This window comes from Necator americanus, chromosome X (genome assembly GCF_031761385.1).
Source record: "Necator americanus strain Aroian chromosome X, whole genome shotgun sequence".
Classification (NCBI taxonomy): domain Eukaryota; kingdom Metazoa; phylum Nematoda; class Chromadorea; order Rhabditida; family Ancylostomatidae; genus Necator; species Necator americanus.
The window spans coordinates 18,986,695-19,003,176 of record NC_087376.1 but is presented as its reverse complement, the minus strand read 5'-3'; the positions used below and the strand labels follow the sequence as shown (position 1 = coordinate 19,003,176).

Below are 16,482 nucleotides of genomic sequence, written 5' to 3'. Positions count from 1 at the left end.
TACAATTTAGAAGAGAATTTGGAAAATATACCATTTAAAATTCTTAAAACATACCAAAACAACTTTATCTTCTGTCCTTTAGACAAAGCTAGTAATAACTATGGAATCATTTGTAAAAAATACTACATTAAGATATTAATGAAAGAAATGGGTCTTCATTATGACACTTCTAGCAACACCCTGATATATAATAATACAAATAACGTCTATGAATATCTTCCGCAAAGTGATAAATATGCAATAATACTAAAACATAAGTTCTTTTGTTTAAAAAATAAATTAAAAATTATGGAAAATGGGACTTTACCGAACATTTACGCTATTCCCAAAGTACATAAAAACCCAATTAAATTTAGATATATTACTGGAGCACAAAAGAGTAGCCTTAAACCATTGGCTATAGAACTACTTACAATTTTCAAGTATCTTAAGAGACATTTCGTTAACTATAATCGTGTCATTAATAGTAGAAATCATACTATTAAAACATATTGGTCAATTGATAATATTAATATTTCGCAAGATCTTATTAATATTAAAGGCAGTAATTTGAAAGTGTTTTCAGCAGATTTTACCGATATGTTTACTAATTTGAAACATGTAGTTGTTCTTAAAAATATTGTAGAATTTTTAAATCTATGTTTCAGAAACGCTAACAAATCTTATATTGCGGTTAAAGGAAACAAAGTATTTTATACTAATGAAACTTCCTATAAGAATTACAAGCTTTATAATATTAATGATATTATATACAACATTGATTATCTCTTAAATAATAGCTATTGTATTTTTGGAGAAACAGTATATAAACAAAAACAAGGTGTTCCACAAGGTGGTAATTTTAGCCCACTATTAGCTGATATTACCTTGTCTAATATGGAATTTAAATATTCAAAAAGTATTAGAAAGAATAATAAGGAAGTTTTTATTCCTTACAGATACATGGATGATTTACTTATAATTCATAACTACGAAGAAATTACAATTGATCATATTCTTAATAAAGTTTATGACAATATCTTAGAGATTAAAAAGACTCATAACGATCAATATTATTGTGATTTCTTGGATATAAGTATTTCAATAAAAAATAATAAAATTTCAACTATACTATATAATAAAACGGACTCCTTTAATTTTCATGTCATTAAGCTTCCACATGCAAATTCCAATATCTCCGAACACGTTAAGATGGCCACAATATATACAGAAACTTTAAGAATCTCTAATGTTTGCTCTCATATTGAATTTTTCACTAATAAACTTATAGAAATGAAAGTCCAACTAGGTGATAATAATTACTCACATAACTTTATATATGCTGGTATTTTCAAATGTTTGTATAAAAATAAAGCTATACTCTATAAATTTGGATTAACAGATGATATTAAGAGTATTAATAAATTCGTTAATGAAGTAGTTAATGGGCGTACATGATATTATTTAAGGTTGTGACTTACGTTAGGTTATAATTATATAATATTACTAGTATTACATTATTTTTCCTTCATGGTTTATACTATACATACTTTACATACTTACTTGCTAGTATTAATACTACTATTTATAGGTCTTATATCTTCATTTATCTTATATTTACATATCTTTTCTAATTTAAAATGAATTTACTTAGCTATTAATTTTAATTTCCAATTGTATAACTATTCTCTTACTATATAACTAATTTTTCCAATTGTATATTTATTCTTCTTTACTTCATACTTATAAGGCCCCTACATACTATTTATTATAGTAATAATGCTTACTAATACATCTTTTAAAAAATATCGTGCTCTAATGACAGTTCTTAAAGGACACGTTACGCTGCGTAACTGAGTATCACTGTTGGTAAATTATGATTTGGACTCCTATTTTCCTTTTTTAATATATATTTTCTTACATCATTTTCTTATTGTTATTTTTTTATGCCATGTTATTATTTCAATGAAAGTTTTGTTAGGACTAGCCTTCCTCACCTACTGAGGAGCCTCAAGGAAGGCTAGTTCTTAATTGGATCGTCTAGGTAGAGGCGAAACGATCCAATTAAACATTACCTCTGTTTTATAATTTTAGCCTTTTTGTCACTGATAGTGAAATTGCTCTACAATGGATTAATTCCTCTCGAAAACTTCCAGCTTTCATAATCAATCAGAAAGACCGAATTGAAAAAATTAAATCTCAGGTTGAGAGCAAAGGCATCTCCGTGAACTTTTTCCATGTTCCAACACATAACAATCCAGCAGATGCGGGGACTCGCGTCCCTCGATTGTTATGTGTTGGAACATAGCGACGGTCTTATAACATCTTAACTCGTCTCACACAACTGGGTGAGAGGGCCGCAGTGGCTGGCACTAGAGCCATCTAGCTGGGAACTACGCTCTATCGATACTTTGAATGGAAAAGAAATTATGGAAGAAATGGAAACATTTGAAAATCCCTATGTTGAAGAGTGTGAGAGTAATAATGATAATGCGAACTCAATGTTCGTAGGTCTGTCGAGATTTTAGCGCTTCAAGACAGCGTTACGAACTGTATCTTGGGTTGCGAAAGTGCTGCACAAATGGATCAATCGATGTAATACTACTAGATTGACATCAATTGCAATGGATCAGTCGATGTAATACTACATCCATCTTCAGTCTCGCGCTTTGACCCGGACTCGCTAATTGACTGCGAAGAGATGCGCTTAAGTGAGAAATTAATCATAGCATCATTTCATAGGAATGTCAACATGAGAAAACTGCAAAAACGGTTTCCGAACCAAATAATCGTAAAAAATGAAAATGGAATCTTAAGATACAAATCAACAATTCGAAATGCAAATCTACTTTTAGATACAAAAATGCCTATTTATATCGATAGTGACTCTGACCTTGCTAAACTCATTATTATAGACTTGCATTGCAACAATGCTCACCGTGGCAAAGATCACATACTGTCTCTGGCTAGACAGAAATATTGGATTCCGCAGCCATCAAGAGCAATTAAGAAATACATAAAAGATTGTACTATTTGTAAGAGATGCCAAAGTATGCCTTTTGGAACTCCAGAGATGCCACTTCAAATACACAGGTCGTGATACGAAAGACTACAGCATCAACTGGGATCGTGATACGAAAGATTACGGCATCAATTGCGTGCACTGCGGTTTACCGCATATCACACTTTTCATCAACATCCGCGGTCTTCCAACCATTTTCTACTCATCTCTGCCAACCCAACTGCAAAACTCACCACTCGTCAACTCAAATATCTAGGACTCGACATTCTCCGAGAAAGAAGAATCGGAAAACTCTATGCTACTACGATATATTTTATTATGTAATGCATAGATACTTTTTTTGTTGTGTCGCCGGAGTGTTCCAACCTCGGAACACGACAATTGATAGTTTATTGTTCGACGCGATACTGTCCCCTCCTTGCCGACCACATGGCAAGGAGGCGGCGCGTTTGTCAGTATCTTCTTCATGTACAAGCCGAAGCAGGCCGGCATTCTTCTGTGTGTTCTTGACTTTCTGTATTTTTGATAAACATTCCACCACTGAACCACTACCTTCTTATAAAATCCCATATTACCGTGAGCCAAACTCACGCGCACACTGTACCACTTGTACTCCCGTTCTTCATCGATTTGCTCAAGCGGGCACCACCAGTACTTCCACTTGTCCCGGTCACGCGCAAGTGTTGCTCAGCGGCATCTCTTTTTCTAGGGACTCGATGAGCATCGTATTTTTCTTTAAAGGACTACGTAAAGAGCTCTGACCATCGGGTCCGCGGTCTTCCTGCTGTGCGTTTGATTTGGCGTGGTATCCAGTCGCTTGCGACAATCGTTGGACCAGAGCCGCAAGACCAATCGAAGGCCTTTTTTGAGTCGATGAAAGTGAGACACATCGGCATTTTCTACTCTCGCGATACTTCTATGAGTTTCGAAACCGTGTGTATGTGGCCAGTCGTACTGAACCTTTTCGAAACCCTTCTTGCTCGCATGCTTCTGCGCATGCGCATGTTCAACTAATGTTCCTTCTATCCTGTTTAGGATTACTTTTGTGAAGAGCTTAAAGATGACAGACAGTAAGCAGATTGAGCGATAGTTGCCGATGTCTTGTGGGTCTCCCTTCTTATACAGAAGTACGGTCTTGCAGGTTTTTCATTGCTTAGGAACCTTGCATTCCGACAGATAACGAGTGAAGAGCCTCGCCAGTGTGCTGATGATGACTGGCGGTAGGTAATTCAGATGTTCAGGGTTGATTCTGTCGGGATCGAGTGAGGCACGATTCTTCACCAACATGATGGCATGTTGGACTTCGGAAGGGAGGACCCTTGGAATGACATATCCATATTCCCTCAGATGGTGAGGAGGCAAGTGGATGTGGCTGTCGAAGAGATCTGAGTAGAAGTTGTGAATGACCTTTTCCATCCCTCTTCTCGATGCTGTAGTTGTTATATCTGGGATTCGGTGAGCAGTCATTATTGTTTTAGGATTGGCAAAGTTCCGACGGGCGTAACGAACACTCTGTCCCGCCTCTGCAGCTTCAGCCAATACTTCTGCTCTTCTCTCTTTAAAGTCTTCTTTTATCACCTCCCTGCAAAGTCTTGCGTGTAGCCCCACGCTGACGTATCAGCTCTCTTCCGGAAATAGGCGTCTTTTGGTGGTTTTGAAATTCTTCGCTTTCTTCGTTCATTCTTGAAGATGTTCTACAAATTGTTCATATTCCCCATCGATGTTGTCCATGAAGGTATCTTCCCAAAACCCGACAAACCGACAAAACAAGTGAACGATAATGGTTTTGGAAGTTCGCTTTGTGAATTTCGCGGCTTTTTTCCTCTCCATGTGAAAGAAAATCTTCCATGAAGAAGGCGATGGTCCAATCCCGTACAAAACTTTGATGCAACAGCGATATCCGTCAGATTACGTGGTCAGTTTCATTTACCCTCCGTCGCGAGACTTCTACGTCCAGCGTAGAGAAGAGGGCTTCCGGAATAGCGAGTTCCCATTGATGGTCTTACTCGCCACGATGAACTCGGAAAGCCTCTCTCCCTCCTCATTCCATTGAAGACCGTGGGTTCCGATGAGAAGTTCTTAAGGCGTTCTTCTGCGGGCCAATTTTGGCATTGAAATCACCAATTATGACTTTGTAGAAGGTATGAAATTCTCTATAAAACTTCTCCAGGTCCATAGCAAGCTTCGACTTCTTTGTAGCTTGATGTTGGAGCTTAAGCGACGAAGATAGTCAAAGCTGGCGTTGGACCACATCTTCTTGTCCGCAGACGTCCGATTCGGTCGTAAGTTGTTAAAGCTGGCGTTGAACCACATCTTCTCATCCGTAAACTCTGATTCAGGTTGTAAGTTGTTCGAAAGCGTCGATGTTTACTGCCATATTCGTGTTGACGAGGACACCAACTCCACCAACTCCTCTACTTGGCTTGCATCATCAGATCTTCGATGGTCGCTTCCGAAGCAACCGTCCGGGCGTTATAAGTACAGATCGTCATCATAGTCCTTTTCTGTTTCGATAGCCTACATAAGTCCCACAACTCCATCTTTCCTGGGGCAACCCTGCCTGGCTTTCCTCCGGAATTAGGAGACTCTTTTCCATTAGTGTTTTGCAAAAGAGATCCGTGGAAACAACGAGAATAAAGTCGTGCAATAACTGTGAGGTTACTAAGACTGCTTGGCTGCCCCACTCTGTGGAAAAACTGTAATACAACTCGAATATTCAACAGGAACTGTCTTTTTGCATACAGTACTTTATATTGTAATATAACCTTGTAATATACAACAGGAAATTAAAATTCGAATATTTTTTTTACCATATAAGTCTAATGCTGCTAATTCCTTCGAATATTTACCAATACTTCGATATTCAAAATGTACCAAAAATATTTGTTTATATGAAATACTGACCACTCTACTATTTGCACATAAATGAAGAGTTAAACAAGCCGTTGTGGAAAGAACGGGTTGTTTACACTAATGCCTCCTGTGCACGGAATAAATGCAAAATGTTCATTTGTACCTCGTAATCTGTTCATTGGTAGAATGAATGGCAAAGAGATCTCAAGAATAAAGACAAGATCGAGTTAGTGAGATCGTGAAAGAAGATTTTCCAAGGGTTTACTCAAGTTGCGAGGAAAGAAAAGAACGGGTACGACAATATACGATAATACACATCAAGATACGGTTACGTCTCCGATCAAAATTATGCAACAACAAAAAATTGCCAAGATGGAAGAGGAAAGGAATTTATCACCTCACAAGATTGATGAGAGGGAAAAAGAATTCCTTGAGATTAAAACTATAACTAGCTAACAAAAACCTCTTATAAAAGAACAAATAAACGCTAAAATAAATTAGGAAGTAAGAAATGTTGCCTATTGAAGTGAACCGGACAAAGATGACCCAGCGAAAGCATTTATCTACACTTTTCTACACTTACACACATCTACAGCTACTACTATGCAAGAGTCCGTTTCCGATGATCGCCGTAGATTATACGGATGTTGTTCGTTGACACTTCACTCCCATCAATTTTGTAAGCGTTGCAACTTGCGCACCGTTTTTGAAAACATCTTTTTCCTACTCTATTTTAGCAATTTTTCTTCTACAGCACCACTTGGCCGAACGCACAGCGGTTTACCCGACTAGGTTGGGACTCAACTCCACTTGCCGAGTAGAAGGCTTGCTACCTAAACAATACGTAGATCAACATTGGCATGCATAAGCAAACGATCGACAAACGAACGAACGAAAAGATCACAGTTATGTTCAAACACTCATCTGTTATAATCGAGTCATCTCCAAAACTGACTCAGCACTACTTGAGTCCTCGGAATCGGATCTCGTCACACTATTTATTGTACAAGGAAGATAAGGTGAACGATGATCTTCCATCACAGCTTCGTTTATTACTGTTCGTGGATCGGGGCTTGGTGGTGCTCGTTTAGATAGATGCTCGCGAACTACTACCTAAACCTAGAAAGTTGGATAAATCAATTCAGTATCGTGATGTTTACTCGGAGAGCAAGCGTACATTGACTTTGCTGCACAATCCATCTTCCAGTCGACACTCCGGCCAAATTATATATTTTGCGATGTCCTTGTAGCGCAGTTTGACGAACGCACGTGCTTCTCTATCGAGTGGTTTGAATTTCTTAGGAATAAACTGGAAGTAATTTTCTTTTTTATCGGATGTTCTAAGGTTTTCAAATTGTGTGTAGTTTGATGATAATGTTGAAGACAGAAAAATTGAGGATATTGGGATCTTCTTACAAAAAGATAGAATTAAGAATGTAGATTACGAGAGTGAGCGTGCTCACTTTCAACTCCGTCCTTTCTGAAAAACGGCGTAGATTTGGAATTTGAACATCCTACGAGGCACCTTATAACGCCACTTTTATATACTTCCCCGTTGTCTAAACACCTAATCCATTGGTTTTACTTAAATAGGCCGCTGGGAAAACCTCATTGACTATCGTCATCTCTCAGACACAGCAGGTTAGGAGATGTTTTGTAGGAAAATCCGAATTCAGAAGCAGTTTCGCATGCCGTTTTTGAGAATGACTAGGAGGAAGGGAATTACAGGTGAACATGCTCATACTCGTGATCTACGACCCTAACTCCATGTTTTTGTGGAGAGATTCCAACATCGCCAGTTTCGCGGTAGACTGCCTGTAAACTATTTTCCCCTCAAATTTCGTTCAGGTTGAATCTTTCTCATTACACACTGAAACGTTATTGACAATTTCTGGAAACTAGGGTAATTGAGTAGATACCGGAGTGGACCATTTCTATACACACAGCTTATCAAATAAGCCTTATCATACTTAGACTAATTGCGAGAATTCGAAGTCTTAAAAAGTTCAAGGTTCGCTACTAGTGTCAGTAAATAATTTGGATGCGGACGAGGGAATAAACGATTTTAATAGCAATCAGGACCAATCGTGGTATTGACAAAAATATAAGAATTGAGTAAGCTGGGCTGCTTCTAGGTTTATTTTGTTCCAGATGGATATGTGCATGTCTATCAAAGGAAAAATTTGTGAAGTAAGGATTTAAACAAATTCTTGGAAACACCTCTACCCTAAAACCTTCAACAATGTTGTTCCTGTCCGCTACTATTAGCGGCGCTATCTTCTTTAAAAACGAAGCAATATCGGAGGCATGGCCTTTGTGTCGCCATCGCGTAACTTCCTTCACTGAAAAGTAAATCAGAAAAAAAAAACCATTATATCGTCTTTCAAGAGATACCCCCAATTACTTCAAAAACAGTTAACGATTTCAAAATCGTGATAATCACAGTCCCAGAAGGCAGCGAGCTCGTAAGGTCTACGTAATTATACCTTCGTTTAATTGTTACCACTAAAGACAGTACAAGATTAAAACGTTGAGAGTGTAGTATTGAAATTACACATATTTTTGGCAGAAAATCCACAATTAATAGCTCATCGGAGGGCAGAATGAAACACGAAAAACATGAAGAAAAACGTTCCGAAGAAGTTTTCTGAGAAGTTGCATTGTTCTCTCAGTAGAGTGGATGTTAGCTCGTGAGCAAGATTAGAGTTCTCTTCTTTAAATGACCTTCCAAACATTGGAATGTGCATAATGACATATCGACTTGGCGAGAACTAATGAAGAAAGAGGGTTCGAAGTAGAACAATATGTAATCCTCAATATTGTGATGAATGCTCATTTAACTGATAATTTCCATTGAGATGCTGGTATATTTTTAGAAAGGTTTGCAATAGCAATTCCTTTTTCACCTAATTTAAAATCTTTTTGAGATCAAATAGGAGCAATTCTGCTGGTCCTAAACGCCATTAGTGAGAGTGTGTGAAAGCTCAAGGAATGTCACTTTAGCTTATTTTATGGTTACCTCTCACCAGCGGAAATGAGTAAATAGAAGCCAATTATTTCTTGAAGGAACGTAGGTCAAATCAAGCGTAGCAATGCTTCCAAACTAGATGATAACAGCGTGTGATGATTGGGAAATTGAATTCTACAGATCATCTGGAAAATTTTCCATTATTTCTATTTATTCCATTCTTCAGTATATTGATAAATACACGTTGCTTTATCTCGAAACCGTCTGTTTCGATAGTTTTTTTTTTAATCTATACGTCATCATTAATAATTTCAACACTAGAAGTTCGTTTAAAGACATATGTGACGGTTTCAATCTGGCTGACATAAGCTGAGAAATGCTCAACCGAAAAAACGGCCAAATTTTTTAGATTTTTTTTTCTTTTGGGAATGTGTTCTTCGTCGTGTTTGGTATCATTCTGCTCGCCATGAGCTATTAGTCGTGGATCTGCTGTCCAAAATGTATGTAATCTCTATACTAGACTTTCGACGTTTTACATCTGAACTCTGTAGGAATGGTGATTAGAGCGAGGCATAATTACATTGACTCTACGAACTCGCCGCCATATGCATCTTGAGGATGTAATTATCAGGATTGCGAAGTCGTCATTAGTTTGTGAAGTGACTCTATAGGTCAAACGTATGTCACGATAGGATGCTATTTATAATCATGTCCTTTTTTCCTCACTCAATTTTCAATGAACAAACTTAGGCGGGCATGACGCAAAAAAAGGGAATTTTTGAACAACGTTTCATTTTTTAAAGAAGATACCGTCGGTATTGTAACACTGGAGTGATCGAAGAGTCATCAGAAGAGTTGACACAACGGATGTTCACACGCAAGAAAAATACCTATTTGTAGCGTCATGAGGAGTCCTGCAGTGTCACAATCTTCCATTTATTGAAATATTCAATATAATCCAAATGACCTATAGTTTCTGACCCAGCACGAAGGCTTTTCTTCAAACTCTAATTTTAATCCTCTTTTTTCAATTCTGTGCTGCAATTTTTCTTAACTTAGTACTTATTATGATGATTCTGGTATATTTATTTCCGTCGGTGGGAGTTTCAAGTTCACAAGTACAATGATAGTCCAGTGATGTTTCTTACGACGGCTTCTGTTGCAGTGCGCAACCATTGCAACAAAAGCCGTCGTAAGAAATAGCGTTCCGGGGTCGTCCGTTCACATTGATACAGAGAAAGATGAACGGAATCACCCTCTTACCCACAATCCACGACTTCGTATAGGCATTACCCGGCTGAAACCCGTACCACCCCAGTTTCGTGGGGTGATGCCTTCAAAGGCATCACCCCACGAATCTGGCGTGGTATGGATTTTCATTGGAGTACACCTATATCGGTTTTTGTGATCATTGTAGCAGTGGTCACTGCTATGCATTATTTAAGAATGGATAAATAAATGCTTCAATCTTCTTAACCAATGGTCCGTCCATGTAACCTTTATGAAGAAGAATCTAATACTAAAAATACTAAATACTAAAAATAGTAGTTTTTAAAGGCAGCACACCACGGATCTGACGTGGTATGGGAAACCGCGTGAGATCCGAGGAAGTTCTGCTCATTTCTTCCTCTTCCTTCGTAAAGGACGCCGCTTTTTTTACGACGACTTCAACTGCAACGCCCTACCCTTGCGCACTCGCGGCATCCGAGTGCGAGATCGAAGATTAATGATGTCTTCTCACCAGCCTATTCAAGTGAAACCAATAGGCTGCCGATGGGGCCGCAACGTTTACATGGAGGAGCTTGTGACGTACCTCGTAGTAACCAAGGTGGTTCCCATTCCTATGACGATGATGAGCGGAACTACACTGATCCCGCAGTCTACAATCCCTCTAGTTTTCCGTGGATTCTCTCACCACGTCAGATTTGTGCGCATGACGCCAACAGGAAAGTGATGATATCTACCAAACACATGTTCAAGAGATGAGACTACTGCATGGTTCTAGATGTACAGTTCTCCGCCCGAGTTTTACTTAAACGATGGTATATCTGCGGATGTTACTGTGTCCTCAGTGTTGCTTTTTGAACTCTTTAAATGAAAAAAATTGAAAAAGAACAAGGATGACGATCTGTTAACACAACGCACGCGTCCTTGCATAAGAGGCAGCCACTGAACTTCTGGTGATACAAGCCACGGAGATTGAGTGCAACGTCATCGAAGATGACCGAAACGACACGAGACGGTGTCACCCATTGAACGCCGTATATGACACTGGAGAGGAAATATTCTTAGGAACACGCGACAGCAGAGGAGTTGGTGGGATCGGTATCATCTTCAACGCAAATATGGCAATGAACACCGATTCCTCCCAAAAATTGACGACGCTAATGAACTTTTGAAGATGAGAAAACGTGGAGACCCCAGCTTTAACCAACTTCGTCGCATCCGCTCCAACATCACGCTACGAAGAAGTAGTCGCAGCTTTCTACATGGACCTGAGAAATTCGAAAGAGAAGATCTTACCTTTTAAAAGGTCACTGTTGGTGATTTCAATGATTCCAACGCTGAAATTAACTCCTGAAAAACGACTCAGGAACTTCACTTTGGCACCCATTGTCTCCAATGGAACAAACAGCGGAAAGGCTTTCCAAGGTTATCATGGCGATAATAACCATTCATGGAACCTTGCAACACCAAAAGCTCTCTTGTGTAGGCAAAACTCGACGTGAAAATCGCCCAGATGAATGTATAATTATGGAATAGACTATGTCATCGTCAGCAAAAGGAATTGCCTGGCAGGGAAGAAAATTTTAAAGAGGGGAAAGCAGCAGTTTTGGAACTCCGGAGGCAGGAAAGAGCATTCGCAATGTCAGTCGATGCTTCGCCAATCAAAAGAGAAGACGACTGCTCTCCGGAACCCAAGCAGAACAACGATTGAGTGGAGGAGGGGAATGGAGAAAATCATCTACGACTTCTACTCTGATCTCTTCGACAGCCATGTCCACTTGCCCCCTCACCATCTGAGGGAAGATGGACATGTCATTCCAGAGGTTCTCCCGTCCGAAGTCCGACATGCCATCATGTCGGTGAAGAATCGCACTTCACTCGATCCCGACAGAATCAAGCCTGAACATCTGAATTACCTACCGCCGGTCATCATCAGAACACTGGCAAGGCTCTTCACTCGTTATCTGTCGGAATGCAAGGTTCCTAAGCAATGAAAAACCTGCAAGACCGTACTTCTGTATAAGAAGGGAGACTCACAAGACATCGGCAACTATCGCTCAATCTGCTTACTGTCTGTCATCTTCAAGCTCTTCACAAAAGTAATCCTAAACAGGATAGAAGGAACATTAGTTGAACATGCGCATGCGCAGAAGCATGCGAGCAAGAAGGGTTTCGAAAAGGTTCAGTACGACTGGCCACATACACACGGTTTCGAAACTCATAGAAGTATCGCGAGAGTAGAAAATGCCGATGTGTCTCACTTTCATCGACTCAAAAAAGGTCTTCGATTCGGTTGAGACGGAAGCGGTCATGGAAGCCTTGCACAACCATGGCGTTCCTGCTCACTACGTGAAGGTGCTTTGAGATCTGTATAGCAACTTCACGAAAGGAACTTCGCCATTCGACAAGAACATCATCGATGTGAGGGAAGAAGACCAATAGTGTAATACAATCTCACCAAAATTACTTACGATTACTCTCGAGAACGCAACACGAAAGGTCATAAAGAAGACACTAGAGTGAAGGCTGATGGTCTACACCATTTACGTTTCGCTGATGATATTTTTCTAATAACATCTAACATCAACGAAGCGGAACGAATGCTGCCCGATTTCGATTAAACATGTGAAAGCATCGATCTCGACGAAGTGCATAAGAAACGGATGTGTATCGGATGGCCCATTTACGCTCAATAGACAGAACATATCCTAATGTACCAGGTACGTTTATGTGAGTAGGGAAATGAACATGAAGGACGACGTGCTCACCCTTTTAACACCAGAATATTTCCTGCTCTGATCTAGGTTTTAGGAACCTGAGCACAGCACAACAGCACAGCAAGCAATCAGGAAGAAAATGAAGTCAAAATCATCAAACGCTCAATCGAAAGAGTGATGCTAGAAGTATCCTGCTCCCACAATTGGACAAGATGATGTTTGTTTGTTCAAGTTCTATCCCACGTCAGCGATCGAAGATTATAGACACCGCAGCATTTGCCAAGGAAGATAAAATAAGGTGGGCCGGACACGTGATGCGTTTCAACGACAACCGTTGGACCAGAGCCCTGGGTTCCACGCGACAATAAACGGACTACACGAAGACCGCCAACCCCATGGTGTGACTTCTTCACACAGCCCTTCAAAAAAAAGATGGATGCTCTTCTTGTTCTTCCCGAAAAGAGAAACCACCGGGCAACTCTCGCACTCTATCGGAACAAATAGATGAACGGCTAGCACCCGCTCCCAATTCGAACAACAACGGGAGTTAAAACGATCAAGCTGATAAGTGTCACAAAGCTTCCTTACAAAGAGAGAGATACCACTTACTATAACGAGTGGTGGGGCGGATGTAGCGCAGTCGGTATGAAGTTCAGCTGTCTATATGATCAATCGAAGTTCGAAGCCGCTCCAGTGCTCACCAAGCCTTTCATCCTCCGAGAATAAATCCCCCGATAAATTGGTATCAGATCTGTCTGGGAGGATGAAAGCACCGACTTGACACATCGGCTAGCTCCTCCTCCCACTATATAGGCCAGTTACACGTTCACAAGCCTCAAACGATTCAGAATTGAACGTCGTGGCGCATCCCAAGCGGATCGATTAACGCCAGACGCTTTATCTCTTATCCTTTAAAACGGGTGATAACACGCCAAAAATTGCATTAAGGAGGCGTTGCGTTGAGGCGTCAGTCTCTGATTATTTCTTCATCGCGTAAAAAGTAATTCAATAACTGCAGCAGAAATAAGCAACCGAGGCAGGGAGAGGATCATATAGAAAAATAGAAAAAAAAAACAGATGAAATATACATATAGAAAAAATTAAAAGTCCTCTAAATCGCTCACTTCCACTTAATTGGATGATGAGAAAATGATTCCCGGAAAAGACGGAGAAGAAAAAAAAGATTACTCCTACTCCAATAGGAGCGGAAGGATCGACAGAAATGAGAGATACACTCATGCGAATCAACTCACGAATGGGCAGCGTTATAGTGATACAACCTTAGACCACTTAAAATGGTCAATTACAACAGACGACGGTAGCGGTGGACACTCTGATAGGCATCAGCTGCAGAGCGAGAGTACCGTAAGAAATCTGTCACTATACTAGCGCTGTCTCCAAGAAAGGGTAGAACTCCCAGCATCCGACAAAGTACTGTATCAAGTTTTTGTGAAGTACTGTTCTATGCGGGTCGACTCTCTGTGTATAATGGAAGCCGTGCGCTTTCTCGCTCAAACAGTATTTCACGAACATGAAGTTCAGTGGGAATCCCCTTATATTCTACTAGAACATTGAATAGAAACTAAAAAAAAAAAGAGAGAACAACTACTGCACTACTACTGTACTACTACTGCACAGCAAACGTCTCTTATTATGTGTTGTATTTATTTCTACTTCCACATCATCACATGTTCATGAGTAGAGATCAATTACGCATGGAACCCACATATCACTCTGTATTGCTCCTATTTCAGATAGTCAAAGGAAAATCTGAATGATAAGCAGTACCTGTACCGTTTGATACATCATTGCCACAACAACAGAAATCTAGTTCAACGATAATAGCGGCTTTTCATTCATTTTCAAAAAAGACGGTAAAAACAAAAGATTGTTTCTATCACTACTTGTTTCACAATCCACCAGGTAGATATTTCTAGCTGTGCGGACGATGGCGCAGCTATCTGCCCAGTGAATTGAACCGATTTCGCGAAATGTTTATTACGAGTCATGGAATTAAAGAAAGGAAAGAAGTGACAAGTCCCTTTTGATTCGTTTAAAAGTTCCAAGGGAGAACTTTCTCAACCTGATGGTGATGTTAGCATACAATTAGATCACCCGATAACCGCATCTCCCAAGAGGCAAGAGGTCAAACGTAAAAGGACATAGAGGAGGGTTAATAACAATTCGAGGGAAGTACGGTGAAACAATAAAACAGATGAAATGAGAGTTGAAACTGAGAGGAGATGGCGAAGAACTCTTTTCCTCAACTACCTTTTCTATTAAAATAATTTACTGTCTTCCTCCTCTCTTTCTGCCTCTTTTCTTCAATCTACTTGCCACGTTAGTAGATTCGGAGAATACCTATTTAAAATACGTATTGATCAAAAGGGGCGGGTGTAGTTTAGCGATCAGAGGTTCCGCTTCTTGCACGATCGATCGGAGATTCGAATTCGCCCTAGTGCTCACCAATCCTTTCATCCCTCCGGGGTCGATAAATTGGTACCAGACTTGTCTCGGAGGATAAAAACACTGACGTGACACTTCGGCTAGCCACCACAGGTCATTGTATAGGCCAGTTACACGTTCGTAAACTTCAAACGATTCTGAATTGAAATGAAAGTGAGGGCGCATCCCAAGCGGATTGATTAACCTCAAACACTTTATCCTTTATTCTTTATTGATAATGAAAATAATTGAGTCAGTTAAGGGAAGGGTGAAAAGAGAGTTGCAATGCACCCATAGATTGGTCGTAAGGGCTACCTACGCACGTTTCTTGAGGTCTGAGTCACTAAACAGAGTTGACTTGTTTAGCAGCTACGTTGATTAGCATAATTAGCTTACACCAGCATTCGAAGGTGAAATTCTCTCCTGAACTCTGATGCAAGCTCCGGCCACATAGAAATCAATGTGAAATTACGAAGAGTCAGAAAAAAATTGGCAGCAGCCATTTTTGTCGTTATGTTTGTTGCCGTTGCAAATGAATGGCAGATTCCGTTTATTGTACATTATATACGGGGATCTTCGAAAACATTTCGCAATCATCCCACAACAGGAAGCCGCAGTGGATTTTGAACGATTTTTTTAGTTGTTAGACCTCCAAACAGAGGCTTAGTATGCCATTTCGACGAATTATGACAAATAATGATCAACCAAGGTAATTATGCTGGTTAATGTAATTATTACATCAATCAGCGTTGTTTGGTTGCTCGGACTTTAAACAAAAAACCTGCTCAGCTAGCCATTACGACCACTTTCTGAGGTGTCCCCCAGCTCCTTTTTTCCCAGGGGAAGTCTACCACTATTGGAATATTTTCGAAGGAGACCATCTACTGTTGGGTCATTAGGGAATCATTTTCCGGTCGGTAGCCTCCTCGAAGCAAGCATTACGAAAAACTTCTTCCTCATTTTGCGATAACGCATGGGCCAATTTGTCGGATGTGTTTGTCTCGCAGTTTACAATCAAACAAGACGGTACGGAATCCAACAAGGTCCACATTTTAAGAACTCACCCAGAATGATCAGAATTCGTGCATTTAAGGCTGCTATGCATCTTAATTTAATTGAACTTGTCAGAATTCGTGAAAACCTTTGGAGATGTTACAGCGGAGCTACTTTAAATTCTAAAATATGAGGAGCAATGGTATAGAACCGTTTTGCAAACCGCAATCTAAAAACTGAAGAAAGTACAGCACCGTATAGTTCAACATACCTATCAC

The 16,482-nt window shown here is 39.8% G+C and overlaps 2 protein-coding genes across 3 annotated transcripts; one reads left to right on the top strand and one right to left on the bottom strand.

Annotated features, from left to right (window-relative positions):
* Nucleotides 1-4,147: 4,147 nt before the first annotated feature.
* RB195_024132 (uncharacterized protein) lies at nt 4,148-10,202 on the bottom strand (the record flags this gene model as incomplete). Of its 2 annotated transcripts, XM_064211803.1 has the most annotated exons (6): nt 4,148-4,583; nt 6,639-6,683; nt 6,775-6,796; nt 6,850-6,967; nt 7,032-7,163; nt 10,086-10,202. In XM_064211803.1, 6 exons carry the CDS (start codon nt 10,200-10,202, stop codon nt 4,148-4,150), a joined length of 870 nt encoding a protein of 289 aa, XP_064067684.1. The 2 variants fall into 2 exon arrangements, with proteins under 2 accessions (XP_064067684.1, XP_013301565.2); XM_013446111.2 differs by lacking the exons at nt 4,148-4,583; nt 6,639-6,683; nt 10,086-10,202 and adding exons at nt 8,081-8,196; nt 9,713-9,758 and having other exon boundaries at nt 6,782-6,967.
* A 1,364-nt stretch (nt 10,203-11,566) lies between these two features.
* RB195_024131 (uncharacterized protein) lies at nt 11,567-12,043 on the top strand (the record flags this gene model as incomplete). Its single annotated transcript, XM_064211802.1, has 1 exon — nt 11,567-12,043. One exon carries the CDS (start codon nt 11,567-11,569, stop codon nt 12,041-12,043), a length of 477 nt encoding a protein of 158 aa, XP_064067683.1.
* Nucleotides 12,044-16,482: the final 4,439 nt, after the last annotated feature.